This window comes from Apium graveolens, chromosome 1 (assembly GCF_009905375.1).
Source record: "Apium graveolens cultivar Ventura chromosome 1, ASM990537v1, whole genome shotgun sequence".
NCBI classification, from domain to species: Eukaryota; Viridiplantae; Streptophyta; class Magnoliopsida; order Apiales; family Apiaceae; genus Apium; species Apium graveolens.
The window spans coordinates 65,723,686-65,744,431 of record NC_133647.1 but is presented as its reverse complement, the minus strand read 5'-3'; the positions used below and the strand labels follow the sequence as shown (position 1 = coordinate 65,744,431).

The following is a 20,746-nucleotide window of genomic DNA, read 5'->3' as shown; positions in this document are numbered from 1 at the left end:
TTATAGAAACTATATATATATATATAAATATATATATATATATATATTATACTCGGGAACATCGACTCCCGGTTTAGAAAAATGTTCACCTTCGGGTCCCCTATACTAAGGGTATACACAACTACTACTTATCTCTAGCATAGGTATTATGCAGCTTATAAGCATTTGAATTGATAATAGAATATCAAGATTACAAAGCAGGCATGCATATATATCATATTAACATGCTCCAATATATCGCAAGATTTGCTAATAACAATCATGCATTTATCACAAGATAATGCATATACACATATATATCAGAATAACAGTATAACGGGTAAAAAACTTGCCTGAGCGACTGGGGGTGGTAAAAGGCCTGGGGCGAGTCTGGTAACCTATAAATAACATATAATTTTGAACTAAACCACAGTCACTTAAGAAAAACTAGACTTTAGCCAATTAGACCCTAACGTTCGCTTTTGCGCTTAACGATTCATATAAGTCGCTCAAGTACCCTTAGGTCCACCATTTTTAACAAATTAACCGTTATGAATTTTAAGGCGACTCCTTCGCGAATACTCTACCAACTGACCAATTAATCTTACATAATTGTTTCATACTCCAATTAGTCATTTAAAGGCTTTAATCAAGGTTTCAAAGTAAGGCAAGGTTCGTTCGCGAAGTGCCGTTACTTAAAACGGTCGTTTCTCCTAAACTGTACATCGGATTCAAGCGAACCATATATCAAAACGAAGCTTACGACACGATATAACTAAAAATGGAAAAGTTACAGATTAGTCAGATAGCTTTCTTTCTCGAACACTAAAATAAGAAGTTGAATGAAAACGAGCATTACGACGGCTATGTTTACGCGATTACCAAAGTTTAAACTACTCCAATCAACCACAAATAAACTCATAACCACCAATACAACCAAACTTCATCCAAACCGTACTAAATAAGTCCATAACCTCATGATTTTTCCAACTCATTCAATCACAAACAAGAGCTACTAATTATACTTAAGGTTCATTAACCAATAACCAATATTTATAACTCAAAATCATTACAAATCCTACCAAACTCTAAACATACAAGAATCATGCTTCTCATGAACTATATTAATCAAAACCACTCCTAAATACTCAAAGTAAAGCTTAGGGAATGAGGTTTTACCTTCCTTGGTGAGTAGAAGTAACTAAGAAGCTTGGCCCTTGAAAGTCCTTACCAAAGCTAAATCTAAACAAAAACACAAGATCAAACAATTTAAGGGCCCATTTGATAACAACTGAATGACACAAGTTATGGGCTCATTCAGATTGGGCCTCATTAAGATTGCTTGATAACAGTTTAGAAGATTTGGACGATAAGAATTTGCTGGACGACCACGAAAAAACCACTGGACGACTCATCCTTAATTTTCTGGCTCAATCGTCCAGGTAGCTCTCCTCTACATCATATTCGCGGAATTTTTAGATTTTTAGCGCCTGTTCTTATCCCTTCTTGTTCTTATCACTACTTCTTGTTCTTATCAACTATTTAGGTATTTAATCGGCTATCTAGTTTCTTCTCGTCTGTCAATTCTCTTCGCTTCTAGTTTTATCAGGTACGAGCCTTTCTCCATTCTTTTATATTTTTATGGATAAATTTTTTATCTGATACCCTGTATCAGTTTTTGTAACACCCCCAGATCCGGGGTCGGGGATCCGGGTTGTCACGAGTTCCATTTCCCTTATTAACACCCAATCTTAATAATTTCTCAACTACTCTGTACTGTGACCCCACAATAAACACACACACCACACGTTATAGTCTCAGAGATGAACATCCAAAAATAATCACAAGTCGTTTTTATTCCACAATTATATGTCAATACACCTTAAAAAGGTTCTGAATAAATTTACATTTCATTGCCATTATTACAATTCATAAATATACATAAATCTGGTACATCAAAAGTTGAAGCCTAGTCTATTGGTAGTTCCCTACCTCAGCTACAGTGACTTCAATGCCTATAGGAAGCTGCGAAACGCTTCCTATCCGATCGCGAATTGGGAGCTTGGTCCTGTTCATCTTATCTATCTGATGTTGTGTGATGAAAGAAGAAAGCAAGGGTGAGCAGCAAGCCCACCAAAATAATATGTATAATGATTAATAGTATATGAGTCTACTCATAATACTCATGAAAATCTTGGTCAAACGAAATGAACCAAGTTTGATATCTTAATGCGATGAAGTCGCAAAATATTCAGTATATATACATATATACTTTTCAAAGTAATGGAAGTCCTCTTCCATGCATAATATACACAAAGTCCCATTGTATAACTGTATAAAAATATCGTTGCAAGGTGATCTCATATATCTAACCTTGTCTCAACGTTTTTCTGAAAATCTTTGTCATTCATAAGACAATTATTAATTAGATATAAGTTTAAAAGATGAGGTTACCAAATACCCCAATATACTTATATCTTTCCCAATACTACTTGAACTACCACCGTTCAAGTTATAATCAGTTTCAAAAGTTCATCACATAGATGAGACTACAAGACAAGATTTGAATAGATTCAATCTTTGAAATATTATTGAATGAAATAAAGTTACGAGATACTTTATTTAGTCCCGATATATATATATATATCCACATATATATATCTCTTAAACATTTCCTGGAACCTCTGTTATGTAAAGTATGAACAGAGTTTAAAACATCCAATGAATTTTGGAAAGGAAAAGAATTTTGGCATAAACCCGATATCTCGCTGATCAGGCAAAGATACCAATAAGTAACCTTTTCTACTGTAGATGGATGAATTCCTCACCGGTCATCACCCTGGCCGCATTAGGACCTCGCGCTAGACCGTACCCCGGCCCCTCACGCGTTGATGGACTGCCACCCAGCCACTTACACAATAATAGACCGTACCCCGGCCTGTCGCTTATGCCGACTCAATCAAATGGACTTACTTCCCGAACATTGGGCAAGTAATCAAATTGTTTTCTCAAAACAGCAACCTCGTTGCGAATATAAAATACACCACAGAGCCGGATTCCCCAGGTTTTGAGCGAGTATTTAAATCCCCTTAAAAGGAAGATCTTAAATATAAAAAAAAGAGTTTTGGGATCCGCTCTGACTTTTAAAAATCATTTTGAAGACTCGAAAACACTTTAAAGAGTGTTTGGAGTAAAGCTGATTTAATGAAGTAAATCAGTCCCCAGAATATTTAGAAAATGACTGAATATTATTATTTAAATAATATTCCCATAAAGAATAGTCTTTATAAAAATAATTGAAGTAGAAGTATTAAAACTTATACTTGAAACGAGTATTAAATAACCAAAGCTATACTTATATGAAAGTATTATCTTTATTTGAATAATCGAAAATAAGTTTGATTATTGACATCTTATTCTTTAATAAAATAATGAATATATTTCAGCAAATAATCGGAGTCATAGATCCTCAAATGAATATTCAAATAATATTCATTAAATAATATAAACTGAGTCATAAGCCTTCGAATAAATATTCAAATAATATTCAATAAATAATATAAAAGAGTCATAAGCCCTCGAATGAATATTCAAATAATATTCAATAAATAATATAAAAGAGTCATAAGCCCTCGAATGAATATTCAAATAATATTCAAATAAATAAATAAATAAAAGGAGTCATACGCCTTTGAATAATATTCGAAATAATATTCAATAATAAAATAAAGTTAAAGTTATCGAATAAACCTTATTCGATTAATAGTTTTGAAAACTATGACCATATATATATATATATAAATATATATATATATATATATCCATATCCATATATACAAAATCTACTCGGGATCCTCGACTCCCGGTTTTAGAAAATATTTTCACCTTTGGGTCCCTATACTAAGGGTATAAGCAAGTTACCGCTATCCTCTAGCATAGGTATTATCAAATGAACCAACAGATATATATTTCAAGAATATGAAACAGGCATGCATATATACCATATCACATGCTACAATATATCGCAAGAATTTGCTAAATAACCAACATGCATCTATCGCAAGATAATGCATATACAAGTGTATTCATCACAACAACAGTATAACGGATAGAATACTTGCCTGAGCGACTTGGGTTACGAATGGCTCGGGACGAGTCTGGTAACCTATAAACAACAAGTAAGTTGGAATTAAACCAAAGTCACTTGTAAATCTATACTTTAACTAACTTAGACTCTAACGCTTGTTTTGCGCTCACTGATTCGCTTAAGTCACTCGGGTACCCTCGGCTCCACCATTTTTAATAATTTAACCTTTACGAGTTTTTAAAGCGATTCCTTCGCGAGTGACTTACCAACTGCCTAAAACACTTACCATAAATGTTTCATGCATTAATTAACCCTTTTCGGTCTTTAACCTACATTTCAAAGTAAGGCGAGGGGAAAAAGTTTCGTTCGCGAAACGCCGTTACTTGAAACGGTCGTTTCTCCTAAACCGTTCATCGGAATCAAACGAACCACATATCAAAACGAAGCTCGTAACATGAACTATCTAAACATGACAATGGTCAAAACCTAGCAGTGAGTTAAAGGGTTCTGATCTTAAGAACAAAAACAGTCTACGGTAAATCGGGCATTACGACGGCTATGTTTACGCGATTTCCCAATTTTATACCAACTCAAAACAACCACAATCCAACCTCAATTCATAACCCAATCCAAACTCCATCCAAAATACATTACAACAGCCCCAAACCAACTCATTATAATCCATTTACTTACTCCTAAAACTTGAATTTAAACTATACTACATTCTTTAACCAAATCTTAAGATTTCAACAAATCAATCACCACCATTCCAACCCAAACTCTTAAACAAACAAGTTTCATGCTTCACATATACTATACTACTCATAACCATTCCTAAATACTCAAAAGTAAAGCTAGGGTTTGAAGTTTTATACCTTCTTGAAGCTTTTAATCAATGAAAGATCCTTGGAAAGCCCATGGAAGCCTTGATCTATGCTTAAGCTACCTTGTCCTTACAAATAAAATCAAGAATCAAAAATTTGTTCTTGAAAGTTACTATTCACCCTAAACTTTTAGGAATTGATTAACTAGGTAAACCTTGGATTCTTGGATCCAAACTTATAGCATAACTAAGTTATGAATTATGGAAGCTAAAGAAACAAACCTTATAATTTTTGAAGGTGTGTAGCTTGAGTTTTTGAAAACTCCTCCTTGTTTTTCTTGAAAAGGCCGAGAGCAAGATGAAGAAGAAAGAGAGATTTTTGTGGTTTTGCTTTGATTTGATTTTTGGTTGGTTGTTTTTGTTTTGTTTTAGGTCAATTACCGATTTACCCTTGATTTTGTGTGGCTAATATTCCACCACATTTCCTTCCCTCTTATGTCATGCTTACATCACATTGCTATGTCATCCTCCCTTCCTTGTCCTCTTCTCATTGGTTGGGTGACATCACTTCCTCTAATCCCTTTGCTTAACTTCCTAATTGTTTGCCTAATGACCGCTGATCTGTTATATGGTTCGCTTAACTTTCATTTTCATTTATCGTTTGAAGGATCATACCCGGGATCTTATTACTTAGGTTCCCTTAACCTTTCTCAATACATTGTATTCCTTTTATGATCCTCTCTTATAATCCTTTAATTTAAATCCTTTTTATCCTGTTACCTTATACTCAATTCTCTCCGTATCTAGTGGATTTCCGGGAAAAATCAAAGTGTTCGGAATTGGATTCTGACGATCTTTACATACACTTATATCCCATATAAAGTACTAATAAAATCTCAGAATATCCATATCAGAACCCCTACATAGTGTGGCATGAAAAGTTTTCTCGTTCAGCAAAAACACTATTCATAAGGGTTTCAAAATTTCTCAAAAATTGGGGTTATTACAGTCTCCCCTCCTTAAAAGGATTCCGTCCCGGAATCAGATAGAAAACAAATGGGGATACTTTCTTAGCATTACATTTTCTAACTCTCAAGTAAATTTTCCCACATTGTGGTTCTACCATCAAACTCTTACTAGTTTGATAACCCTTCTCCTAAGCACTCGTTCCTTTTCACTCTATAACCCTTCCTGGTTGCTCCATATAGGTTACGTCGGGTTGCATATCTATGCGCTCATATGCCTCTATTTATCTGGCATCTGAATTACACTTCCTTAACATTGATACGTGAAACACGTTATGAACTTGCTACAGGTTCGGGGGTAGGGCTAGCTCATATGCTAACTTCCTAAACGTCTTAATATATCCAAGGGTCCAACAAATTGTAGACTTAGCTTTCCTTTCTTTCCGAACCTCATCAATCCTTTCCAAGGGATACCTATAACATTACTAGGTCCCCTATTTCATACTCTTTATCCTTTCGTGTCAAATCAACATACTTATCATGACCATCTTGGGCTACTACCAGCCGTCCTCTGATTAGATCTATCATATCCTTGGTCCTTTGGACTACTGCGGGTCCGAGCATCTTGCGCTCTACACTTCATCCTAACATAAGGGAGATCGACATTGTCTTCCCTCAAGGATCTTATAAGGCGATATCTCGATAATGACATATGATCTATTGTCGTAAGATAACTCAATCCGAATTAAGTGATCATTCCAAATTCTTTCAAGTCTATTGCACAGACTCTCATTACAGCTTTCAATCATTAGAGCTCTTGCTTCTCAATACCCATTCTTTTCCAGTTCGTAATCGCTATCACCTTCCGTTCCTAATATTATACTGGTTATACTTTTGCTCGTTAGCGTTCTGTAACCTTTTAATAACCACGTCAACCTTAGTATCACGAACGTGTTCCCATTCCGCATACTACCACCACTTTATTACTCCTTTTTCAGTTGTTTCTATTTTCCGGAATTCGATCAATCAAATAGAAGTAAAGGAATTTGTTGAGAGATCACTATGATCACGAACACTTGTCCTATTGCATAGTTAGTACAGAAGGTGGCCAGCCTTTAGTACTTGACAAGCAATTAAACAATAGATGGTATCCTACTAGGCTTCTATCACACAGATAGATAGTCATTCGGCAATACCTCCCCTTTCTGGAAGGGTTGTTCTTCTCAGATTACATGAAATGAAAAGAAGAGAAAAGAACGAACTGAAGAGAATTGTATATTCATAAAAAAATTTATTGCCATAAAATATCTGGCTTGGAATCTACCTCTGAACTATAGAGGTTTGTCATAGAAGAACAAAACATATATGTATTTATATCAACATCAAGTATTATAGCATCGCATTTCACGTGCCTAAATATTTTCGCTATCCCGTCCATCATTCTATGGACCCATGCTCTTCCTCGAGCTTATACACAATTACCTTTGAAACTCCCTCGACCTCGAAAATCGAATCTGGGATCTCATTCTAGACATCATTGTTACTTGAATTCTATGCTTGCACCGCAACCTTCCTCGTATAATAATACGACTCTCTATTGATAAGAAAGAATAATAATTCACTAGGTAGATACTCTACTTAATTAGTCTATCAATGATAACTTATACACTACCACGACCCGATTAGTGGTGCTCAATCTCAACACCCATTCCAATACAACTCTCATGGTTGTAATCAGCTCATTACTCGCAGAATCATTGCTGCCTTACTATGGTCCACCACTGACCTACTGTCATCATTCACTTTCCATGAAATCTTAATATCTAACCATACGGAGTCCATATATGTCGTATCTAATTCTTCTAAGGAGTTAACATAATCACCATTCTTGATTCATGGAGTACACTCCTGATTCTGACATACATACATGACATGAAGCAGATAAAATTGCAGAAGAGTTTCGCTCAAAGCAACGATAGCAGGTTAATACCATTCTAAATCATATGCCTTAAATAGAAGACTTACTCAAAGGTTCGTCTAGTCCTTTTTGAAACATGGTCCTGGCTTATTCTCAAGATAGTATCTTCTAAGATAGATAGCCCGTTCATGGCGATTACACGAATTATACCTTTACCAACTACTATTACGGTTGGGTATTGCACAGTCATCAGAAGGAATGTCAATCATCCAAACCATAATTCAACCTTCACATTTTTAACCATCATCACTGTTTTCTTTTGGCACACGCGCCTATAATTATCCACTTACCTTTAGAGTGTCGGCCACCTCTTTGGCCTTTCCTGATAGTAAAATTTCCTTACAGTCAATGTCATTTTAACCACCTCCAAATAAATTTTCTACCTTATTTCCGATCACTGCTTGAGTGAAGATGTTTCCCTTAAAATCTGATGAGTAAAAAAAAAATATCACCATTTTTCCATAAGTTATTGCCTCAGTCTTTAGAGGTTAATCACTGTCACGACTGACTCTCAATCATACTTAGAACATCTTTTATCTTAAGTCCTAATTGCCCTGAACAATTTCGACCATTACTGGTTCGATCCATCCTTTCTCGTGGTTTAACATGTGCCCCACTTGGCATCACTATAATTACGTCATATTTCTTTTATCAACATTTTTATTCTTGAGAATTTCGAATATTTCCTTTCTCCTTGTAAAACCTCTAAGGTTATCCTTCAATCGTTCCTCCTGTATTCCCTATATACATGGCATATCAAAATACCATTTACTGATACTAGAACCATTGTCTATATACTTCTGAAAAATTTCTCCACTGATCCTTAAAGGTTATTATTACCTCAATCCTTTCCCAATCATACTGTCAAAACTCATACTGTCCCTATTAAGGGTGACATGCCAACCTTTATGCAGTCCCCTAGGATTCATTTTAAGTTACCAATGTTCTATCCTTAATTCCACCTTTAAAAAGGTACAAGCATCCTTTCATGGATAAATAAAGTCATATATCCCTGATAAGGGTATCTTATTCAATCATTTCCACCTCGATAGTCTATACCGAATTTCACAATAGCATCCTTATTCAAGTTAAGGTCAATCCACATGGCCTCCAAAAGATAAAAATGGTTATCCGCTTTTCTTTCCTGATTTGGTAATGATCACATGGATGATCTGGAAGATATTGGTCGTGTTCAACGTGAACTTCTTCTTAATAAATCCTTATTTACTTTTCTTGTTTATCTCAACAGTCATCTCAATGTTGGGATATCTTTCATACCTGGCGTCTCCCTTCCTGGGTATCAAGCCACCGGTCTTACACTTCACATTCTTGAAGGTCACTTCCTTCATCCAATTTTCTTAATTTCTTACTTTCTTGTCTCCTCAGTCTATCCGCGTCTCATTATTTATCCTTCGAACTATCTCAAGGTTTCTTCGAATCCTCCCAACTTACAGGGGATAATATATATGTATCTCGTATACCTTCAACCATCAATTTAACTCATGGTATATCACCCTCATCCTGACGATTACATACTTTTCTATGTCTATTGTTACGAGTCTTTAGGGCTTCCTCATACCCAACTCCCTTATCATTCCTCAACTCTATTGCCTTTATATTCCTTTCCACTTCAGTTTCTTTTTTTTTATTTTCCTTTCTCTTATCATTATTTCATGAACCAACACCACATAAGCATTGATTTCAAACATCCCGTCATTCTGGATTCGTGTTCTCAGAACGAATCTTGATAACTTTTACAACTTAGATTCATAATTCATCATACTCGTCCGCCTTTGTTCTGGCTCTAAAGCTTTTACACTATCTCCTTATCTTTGGGGAATTACTTTCCCGAAACAATTGACTGAACTTAAATCAGTTTATTCTAACCTCTGGCTCCGTGCCTTTCTTGGTCTTTCACCAGCGGGTGGTCTCTCTCTTAGGAGGGTAAGTGACAAAAATAGTCTTTTGTGGTTCGTCAATCATTCAGAATCTCAAATGATTCCTCTATTTCCTTTAGCCAGGCTCTTGCCTCGACTAGATCAACCTGTTCCTTGGAACTCTGAGAGCTTAGCGACTTAGAGGTCCTGAAAGAATTTCACACCACATTGTTTCCTCAAGGTGGTGGTTGGGGATAATAGTCTAAGTTCTGTCTAGACAGGTCCATGAATTGCCGTATAGGAGTACCGTCTCGGGTCTCCTTTCCTTACTCGACTTTCTGTTTCCTTAGTATGAAATGTTTCATCCTACTCCCCATAATTGGGGTCATCTTTTAATTTAAAATCCTCATTTTCCATTCCATTATGTCATGGGTTCCTTCTATCTTGATGGCGACCTCCCTGACTATCACGTTCAGGGTTTGCTCTAAATCTTATTCCTCAAACTAGCTGTCATCTAAGATCTAATCCTTAAGCTCTTGAACATTTGGAACCCAAATTCTGTAGGAATACCTCATTATTCCCTTATCATCTTTCTCGGTATTAATCTCATATTTATTTGTTGGCTCTCTGCCTTCATTCATCACCTTTACTGGCACAATATGTTCTTTTCCAATAATTCGGGCTGTATTGCTATCTCAAACAGCTTTTCGGTACCGGCTCCGGTTACCTTCACTACTATTTCCATTTTCTCAAAATCTCTTATAAACTCTCCAAAAGACATTATCATCTTGAGTCTCTCCTTTTTTTACTAAGGGCATCAGCCACCATATTGGCTTTCCCCGAATGATAAAGAATCTCCCAATCATAATTCTTGATTAGCTCTAACCGCCTCCTCTGGCGTATGTTGAGCTCTTTCTACGCAAAATGTACTAGAGCTCCTATGGTTTGTGTAAATCTCGCACTTCTATCCATACAAGTAGTGCCTCCAATATTTAGGGCAAACCTATTGCCACGAGCCCAAGCTCATGGGTGGGGATATCGAATTTTATATTCCCTTAATTGTCTTCACGCGTACGCGATTACCTTGATGTGCTGTATAAGAAGCACCCTAATTCCTTATGCGAAGCGTCACTTACAAATCACAAAATCTCCTTTTCCATCCGGCAACGCCAGCATAGGGGCCATCACCAACCTCTGCTTCAGTTCTTGAAAGCTGTTCTCGCATTTCTCTGTCCATTCGAACTTCTCAGTCTTACGAGTAAGCCGCGTTAAAGGGGCTACTATCTTTACAAACTTGAACGAACCTCTGGTAGTGACCGGCCAATCCTACCTCTGGTAGTCGACCCAACCAGGGTCATCAATTCATCAGTGGTCCTTTATCCAATCTCGTCAGGATCCTCCATGGGATCCTCCTCAGCAACTATCCCTTCTAGGACAACATCCTCAACCGCTACATCCTCAATATCAACATCATCCGGTCCTGCGTTAGGACGCTCTATTGGATCCACAATCTGATCTCCAATTAGTAATAAAACATCATTGCGTTGATGTTCCTCAACTTCAGGGTTCGGAGTCCCGCTACCATATACGATAACGAACTACGCTTCTATCGCTACATTTATAAGGGTTCCCATAAGGGTTTTAACTGTCAGTACTACGTTAGGTAGTCCGACTATGAACTTGGCAAGAGTTCTTATTATCTTAGTGAACTTATTATCTTAACGTCCCATCATCTCTGAGGTTTATAACGCTTAGCTCTGATACCATTTCTGTAACACCCCCAGATCCGGGGTCGGGGATCCGGGTTGTCACGAGTTCCATTTCCCTTATTAACACCCAATCTTAATAATTTCTCAACTACTCTGTACTGTGACCCCACAATAAACACACACACCACACGTTATAGTCTCAGAGATGAACATCCAAAAATAATCACAAGTCGTTTTTATTCCACAATTATATGTCAATACACCTTAAAAAGGTTCTGAATAAATTTACATTTCATTGCCATTATTACAATTCATAAATATACATAAATCTGGTACATCAAAAGTTGAAGCCTAGTCTATTGGTAGTTCCCTACCTCAGCTACAGTGACTTCAATGCCTATAGGAAGCTGCGAAACGCTTCCTATCCGATCGCGAATTGGGAGCTTGGTCCTGTTCATCTTATCTATCTGATGTTGTGTGATGAAAGAAGAAAGCAAGGGTGAGCAGCAAGCCCACCAAAATAATATGTATAATGATTAATAGTATATGAGTCTACTCATAATACTCATGAAAATCTTGGTCAAACGAAATGAACCAAGTTTGATATCTTAATGCGATGAAGTCGCAAAATATTCAGTATATATACATATATACTTTTCAAAGTAATGGAAGTCCTCTTCCATGCATAATATACACAAAGTCCCATTGTATAACTGTATAAAAATATCGTTGCAAGGTGATCTCATATATCTAACCTTGTCTCAACGTTTTTCTGAAAATCTTTGTCATTCATAAGACAATTATTAATTAGATATAAGTTTAAAAGATGAGGTTACCAAATACCCCAATATACTTATATCTTTCCCAATACTACTTGAACTACCACCGTTCAAGTTATAATCAGTTTCAAAAGTTCATCACATAGATGAGACTACAAGACAAGATTTGAATAGATTCAATCTTTGAAATATTATTGAATGAAATAAAGTTACGAGATACTTTATTTAGTCCCGATATATATATATATCCACATATATATATCTCTTAAACATTTCCTGGAACCTCTGTTATGTAAAGTATGAACAGAGTTTAAAACATCCAATGAATTTTGGAAAGGAAAAGAATTTTGGCATAAACCCGATATCTCGCTGATCAGGCAAAGATACCAATAAGTAACCTTTTCTACTGTAGATGGATGAATTCCTCACCGGTCATCACCCTGGCCGCATTAGGACCTCGCGCTAGACCGTACCCCGGCCCCTCACGCATTGATGGACTGCCACCCAGCCACTTACACAATAATAGACCGTACCCCGGCCTGTCGCTTATGCCGACTCAATCAAATGGACTTACTTCCCGAACATTGGGCAAGTAATCAAATTGTTTTCTCAAAACAGCAACCTCGTTGCGAATATAAAATACACCACAGAGCCGGATTCCCCAGGTTTTGAGCGAGTATTTAAATCCCCTTAAAAGGAAGATCTTAAATATAAAAAAAAAGAGTTTTGGGATCCGCTCTGACTTTTAAAAATCATTTTGAAGACTCGAAAACACTTTAAAGAGTGTTTGGAGTAAAGCTGATTTAATGAAGTAAATCAGTCCCCAGAATATTTAGAAAATGACTGAATATTATTATTTAAATAATATTCCCATAAAGAATAGTCTTTATAAAAATAATTGAAGTAGAAGTATTAAAACTTATACTTGAAACGAGTATTAAATAACCAAAGCTATACTTATATGAAAGTATTATCTTTATTTGAATAATCGAAAATAAGTTTGATTATTGACATCTTATTCTTTAATAAAATAAAGAATATATTTCAGCAAATAATCGGAGTCATAGATCCTCAAATGAATATTCAAATAATATTCATTAAATAATATAAACTGAGTCATAAGCCTTCGAATGAATATTCAAATAATATTCAATAAATAATATAAAAGAGTCATAAGCCCTCGAATGAATATTCAAATAATATTCAATAAATAATATAAAAGAGTCATAAGCCCTCGAATGAATATTCAAATAATATTCAAATAAATAAATAAAAGGAGTCATACGCCTTTGAATAATATTCGAAATAATATTCAATAATAAAATAAAGTTAAAGTTATCGAATAAACCTTATTCGATTAATAGTTTTGAAAACTATGACCATATATATATATAAATATATATATATATATATATCCATATCCATATATACAAAATCTACTCGGGATCCTCGACTCCCGGTTTTAGAAAATATTTTCACCTTTGGGTCCCTATACTAAGGGTATAAGCAAGTTACCGCTATCCTCTAGCATAGGTATTATCAAATGAACCAACAGATATATATTTCAAGAATATGAAACAGGCATGCATATATACCATATCACATGCTACAATATATCGCAAGAATTTGCTAAATAACCAACATGCATCTATCGCAAGATAATGCATATACAAGTGTATTCATCACAACAACAGTATAACGGATAGAATACTTGCCTGAGCGACTTGGGTTACGAATGGCTCGGGACGAGTCTGGTAACCTATAAACAACAAGTAAGTTGGAATTAAACCAAAGTCACTTGTAAATCTATACTTTAACTAACTTAGACTCTAACGCTTGTTTTGCGCTCACTGATTCGCTTAAGTCACTCGGGTACCCTCGGCTCCACCATTTTTAATAATTTAACCTTTACGAGTTTTTAAAGCGATTCCTTCGCGAGTGACTTACCAACTGCCTAAAACACTTACCATAAATGTTTCATGCATTAATTAACCCTTTTCGGTCTTTAACCTACATTTCAAAGTAAGGCGAGGGGAAAAAGTTTCGTTCGCGAAACGCCGTTACTTGAAACGGTCGTTTCTCCTAAACCGTTCATCGGAATCAAACAAACCACATATCAAAACGAAGCTCGTAACATGAACTATCTAAACATGACAATGGTCAAAACCTAGCAGTGAGTTCAAGGGTTCTGATCTTAAGAACAAAAACAGTCTACGGTAAATCGGGCATTACGACGGCTATGTTTACGCGATTTCCCAATTTTATACCAACTCAAAACAACCACAATCCAACCTCAATTCATAACCCAATCCAAACTCCATCCAAAATACATTACAACAGCCCCAAACCAACTCATTATAATCCATTTACTTACTCCTAAAACTTGAATTTAAACTATACTACATTCTTTAACCAAATCTTAAGATTTCAACAAATCAATCACCACCATTCCAACCCAAACTCTTAAACAAACAAGTTTCATGCTTCACATATACTATACTACTCATAACCATTCCTAAATACTCAAAAGTAAAGCTAGGGTTTGAAGTTTTATACCTTCTTGAAGCTTTTAATCAATGAAAGATCCTTGGAAAGCCCATGGAAGCCTTGATCTATGCTTAAGCTACCTTGTCCTTACAAATAAAATCAAGAATCAAAAATTTGTTCTTGAAAGTTACTATTCACCCTAAACTTTTAGGAATTGATTAACTAGGTAAACCTTGGATTCTTGGATCCAAACTTATAGCATAACTAAGTTATGAATTATGGAAGCTAAAGAAACAAACCTTATAATTTTTGAAGGTGTGTAGCTTGAGTTTTTGAAAACTCCTCCTTGTTTTTCTTGAAAAGGCCGAGAGCAAGATGAAGAAGAAAGAGAGATTTTGTGGTTTTGCTTTGATTTGATTTTTGGTTGGTTGTTTTTGTTTTGTTTTAGGTCAATTACCCGTTTACCCTTGATTTTGTGTGGCTAATATTCCACCACATTTCCTTCCCTCTTATGTCATGCTTACATCACATTGCTATGTCATCCTCCCTTCCTTGTCCTCTTCTCATTGGTTGGGTGACATCACTTCCTCTAATCCCTTTGCTTAACTTCCTAATTGTTTGCCTAATGACCGCTGATCTGTTATATGGTTCGCTTAACTTTCGTTTTCATTTATCGTTTGAAGGATCATACCCGGGATCTTATTACTTAGGTTCCCTTAACCTTTCTCAATACATTGTATTCCTTTTATGATCCTCTCTTATAATCCTTTAATTTAAATCCTTTTTATCCTGTTACCTTATACTCAATTCTCTCCGTATCTAGTGGATTTCCGGGAAAAATCAAAGTGTTCGGAATTGGATTCTGACGATCTTTACATACACTTATATCCCATATAAAGTACTAATAAAATCTCAGAATATCCATATCAGAACCCCTACATAGTGTGGCATGAAAAGTTTTCTCGTTCAGCAAAAACACTATTCATAAGGGTTTCAAAATTTCTCAAAAATTGGGGTTATTACAGTTTTGCTGAGTACAATCATAAGCTTTTAAAGCGGTATTTAATTGCTTCCCGTGAAGGTTGATTTATTTTTATGAATCTTAGATATAATTCTAAAGTAATAGGTTTATTTGGACGACAATTGATTCAGATGTTCTTAGGTTAAGTGTATGCAATTGATGCATAAAAGTGTTGATGAATATATAATTATTGTGATCCTTTATTGTGGATTGTATATGTGTATTGAATATAATGTAAAAATTTTGAATTGTCATGGAAGAAGGTCGCATACTGGTACTTTCCTAATGTAGTTATTAGCAAGAAAAATATGGTTTCCGTAATGGAGTCTAGCTATGAAGTTAGAATGAGATAATATAACAAATTATATTTTGTTATGATATTAATTTTGTAATGACATTGCATATCTAGGATTAGGATATGAGGATAGATGTAGGAAGCAAGTACATGAAAATGGGGAAGCTATTAATATTAAACCACAAGGCCATAGAGAGATGTAGAGAAGAGTTGAGAACAAAATCTCGTTCCTTAATTTGATAAAGAGTAACAGGAACAAATGAAACTAGTTGCAGTGTTAAAAAGCAAGATGTCCTCAAGTTACATCCTAATTACGCTATCTTGTTTACATTTTAAAATAGCTTTCATTTTCTTGGTACAACACAAACTTGTTTAATTCCTTTATTATGACCAGGTGAACACAACTGAATAACTGATCAGCTTCTTTACTCTTATATCTTTATTGCTAATTTGTTTGGAGGTGAATGACATGTTATTGTTAGTATCAAAGAGGACTTAGTTTTGCGAGCCTCTCTTTTCTTTTCTTTCACTTTCTTCTTGTTCTCTTTTCTCGCTTTATCTGCAGGGAGTGTTTTCTGTGTACCTTTCCTCATAGTACCGTAAGGAGTTACCCCTTATGAATCACTAAAATCATCATTACCCCGCCTCATTTTCTCCTGTTCTGGATTCTGTTTTAAGGTTATTTATGTGTTTAGGAGAGATGCAACTTGTGTCCAATACCTCTGAATGCTTTGATGGCAGGTTTTTATCTGCTAAAATACATAAGATAGATTTCTAAGTTTTCAAAATTTAAATTCACTGGCATGTTTTTTGATTTACGAGCTTAGAGTCCTTACATATTGTCTACTGCACTTAGTTATTCATACTGCTCGATATGGTGCCACTTTGTCTATTAAAGTTAAGGTCTCTGCAAGTGAAAATTAATACAAAGTATTATGGAATCATTACATGATAATAGTATTTTACTAAATATGGTGGACCTGAACAGATAAAAAGCACCTGTTAATATTCCTCTCCTGTTTGAGTGGTGATGTCTATAGATACTTTTACATTTGGTTGATTACCTTCTATTTTGTTCTGTTTGTTTTTGTTACGCTACATTTCTGTTGGCTTCCATAGTTTGAGCAGCTTTTCTTCCTGCCCTCAAAATTATTTTGTATTTCTTTTTATGTGATATCTGCAGACATTTTTGCATTCACAGTTGAAAATTGTTTCTTGGTCTTTTGAGCAGTCTAAGCATATTTTCTTGCCACACAAGTCTTTGCCATTAATAAACATAGGACTGTTAATGAAGCTAATGGGGCATCTCTCTGTATAGCTTGAATTGCCGAAATAATATATTAATATTACTTAATTTTCAATTAAATCTGATTTTTAGGTATGGACAAAGCTAGTGAAACCAAAACTCAAGCAAGTGATAGCCAAAATCAAGGTAGCGAAACTCAGAAAAAGAAAAAAGTATTGTGGAGGTGTGAACTTATAACTAAAACATTTTTGGAAGCATGCATTGAGGAAGTTACCGCTAGTGGTAGGCTAGGTAGTAGCCTTAAGCCGCATTCATGGATAAAAGTGGGAGAAATTCTTAAGAAAACCCACAACTTTGAGGTTGACGCTAGACAAATGAGAAACCGATATGATTATCTAAGATCCCGATATGTTGCTTGGTGTCGACTCAAATCCAAAACTGGGAATCATTATGATCCGACAACTAATACATTCAACTTCACAGAAGAAGAATGGGATCAACTTAAAAAGGTAACTTTTTAATTTATATTCAATTAAATTTAAGAACCACAGCATAATGGAAATTTACTCTATTTTGTTATCCACAGGGAAATAAGATCGTGGACACATTGAAAACCACACCTTTGAGCTATCCTGAACTTTGCACCCAACTTTATGATGGAACTGCTGCCACCGGAGTTAGTGGATGGGGGCCTAGCTCTAAGAAGAATAGGACTATTGATCTAAATGATGACATAGAGATTCCAATAACCGAAGAAAGTCAGTCAAATACTTCGAATCCAGTTGTCAAAGAAAATCCAAAGAAAAAACCTAAAATATCACCAAAACTTACAAAAACTACAAAGTTTGAAGATGAGATGACCAATGCACTAAAATTGATGGTTCAGACCAATAGTGGACCATCACTTAAAGAATGCAAAGAGAAATTGAATAGTCTTGGATGGGGAGCAACAAATCCCTTGCATCGAAAGGCTCTTGGAATTTTTTGTGAGAGTGCAAAGTATAGAGAACAATGGATGCTCCTTGATGCAGAGGAGAATGAGCATTGGGTTAAAATGGTGTCAACTAAATTAGGATTTGATATTTAATTTTTCATCTAGTTATATTCATTTCCTACTTTTTCTGTTTCGTATTTTAATTTGGCTTAGGACTTCGTATTTCTTCAGTTTTGTTAAACTTAGAAATTGGTTTGGTTTCAAATTTCGTACTTTTCAAATATAAGGCATATTTAATGGTTTTAACTAATGTTTTTTAGTTGTTATGATTTTTTATTAGTTTCTTTCTATCTATTTATAATTTGAAAGTACTTTACAGGGTGATAATGGAAATTCAGGATCAGTTACTATGCTTGATGATTATGTATTGTTATCTGAAAAAACTTCGTCCAAGAACTGTGCCAAGAATAAGAGATAATAATTCAGCATTGCCCGGATTTGCTTATACATTAGAGTTGTTGGAAGGTTCTAACACTCAATGTCAAGAAATGATGCGTCTCTGTCATGTTGCATATATTCAACTCTGTAAACACTTTAAACAACGTGGTTGGCTGGAAGATAGTCGATATTCAACAGTTGAAGAAAAAATGGCTATATTTTTACATGTTATAAGCCATAATGATCGTTTTATAAAGGTGAAACGTAGGTTTCAACATTCTACACAAACAATACACAAATATTTTCATGAGGTCTTGGACGGGATGATGGAGTTTGCAAAAGAAATGATAGTTCCTACACCTTCCAATAAGAATTCAAATGTTTCAAGGAAACAAAGAGAGCTGCTAAAAATATTTCCTGTAAGTAATGACAATTTTTTTAGTTTGCATGTCGATGTAATATTAACATTCTTTAATATGCTTTCATATGTTTTAATTATTGTGCTACAGGGAGCAATTGGTGCACTTGATGGTACACTTGTTCATGCTGTTATTCCAGTGGGCCAACAAGCTCGATATAGAGGACCGGGAAGGGGCGAGTGTTACCAAAATGTTTTAGGGATATGTGATTTTAATATGATATTCACATTTGTCTGGGCTGGATGGGAGGGAGTAGCACATGATTCAAGAATATTGACAGAGGTCGCCCTTGATCCTGATTCCGGATTTCCGATTCCTCCACCAAGTATATATCTCTTACTATTTTTAAACGAGAATACTGTAATAAGGTAAAGTAAAGAATAATTTTTTCTAACTTTGTATTGCAGATAAATATTATCTTTGTGATGCGGCATATACAAACACTCGCGGTTATTTAACCCCGTACCGTAACACAAGATATTGGTTAGCAGATTTTGATCGTCAACTTGCCTTGACTAAGGAGGAAAAATTTAATCATGCCCACACAAAATTAAGAAATGTTATCGAGCGTGCTTATGGTGTGCTAAAAGCAAGATTTCCAATCTTAAAACAGATGGCTCCATATTCATTTTCTACGCAACGAGATATTGTGATTGCTTGTATTGTTGTTCACAATTTTATAAGAAAAAAGAAATTAGAAGATGAATTATTTGATTGGTGCGATCAAACCAGTGATGGAGAAGAAAATGACGAAGACTTGGAAGGACCAATAAATGAAACACAATGGGGATCTCAAGCCACTCAATACATGTAACACCCCCAGATTCGGGGTCGGGAATCCGGGTTGTCACGGTCTTTCTTTCCATAATATCACTTTACTTAATTAATAATAAATACCCTCATGCTGTGACCCCACACTAACACACACCACAACTCGTTATAGTCTCAGAGATGAAATTGAAATAAGTACAAGTCTTTGAATCCACAATTTAAAATTATTACAACCCAAAATGATTACTTGATAATTTACAGTTAATTGCCATTATCTGCCACAAGTTATAATTATACATAATTGGATTCTCAAAAGTAGATGGTCTAAACTACAATGGATCTACCTCTGCAGCTATAGCAGCTACAATATCAGCGGGAAGACGCGGGACGCTTCCCACGCGCTTGCGCTGGGTCTGCTGGAGTCTGGCCATCTCTCCTAACTGTTGTTGTGTGATGAAGAAATAAAGCAAGAGTGAGCCTTACAGCTCGCAAGATAATATATATAGTGGTAACAATAACATAAGTATCTAAATGGATACTTAATAGCATCTCTATCATATGCAAGATAATTACTTGCTAGATATAAGTAAAAACAAGGAATGAAGTTACCAATACTACATCACACTTATATCATATAAAGTTACTTGAACTGCCACCGTTCAAAGTATTATAAGTTTTAAGAAAACATCCCATTGATGAGATCACAAGTTAAGACTTGAATAGATTCAATCTTTGAAATATTATTGAATGAAAAAGTTATGAGATACTTTATTTAGTCCCGATATATATATATATCCACATACATATATATCCCGAAAACATTTCCTGGAACCTCTGTTATGTGAAGTATGAACAGAGTTCGAAACATCCAATGAATTTTGGAAAGGAAAAGAATTTTGGCATAAACCCGATATCTCGCTGATCAGGCAAAGATACCA

General features: G+C 35.2%; 1 protein-coding gene across 2 annotated transcripts; it reads left to right on the top strand.

Annotated features, from left to right (window-relative positions):
- The first annotated feature begins 1,255 nt into the window (after positions 1–1,255).
- On the top strand, positions 1,256–19,515 carry LOC141719894 (uncharacterized). Of its 2 annotated transcripts, none has more exons than XM_074522264.1 (4): positions 1,256–1,421; positions 1,526–1,588; positions 18,560–19,037; positions 19,128–19,515. In XM_074522264.1, the coding sequence occupies exons 3-4, from the start codon at positions 18,567–18,569 to the stop codon at positions 19,407–19,409; spliced, it is 753 nt and encodes a 250-aa protein (XP_074378365.1). In that variant the 5' UTR covers positions 1,256–1,421; positions 1,526–1,588; positions 18,560–18,566; the 3' UTR covers positions 19,410–19,515. The 2 variants fall into 2 exon arrangements, with proteins under 2 accessions (XP_074378365.1, XP_074378360.1); XM_074522259.1 differs by lacking the exons at positions 18,560–19,037; positions 19,128–19,515 and adding exons at positions 17,379–17,755; positions 17,833–18,472.
- Positions 19,516–20,746: the final 1,231 nt, after the last annotated feature.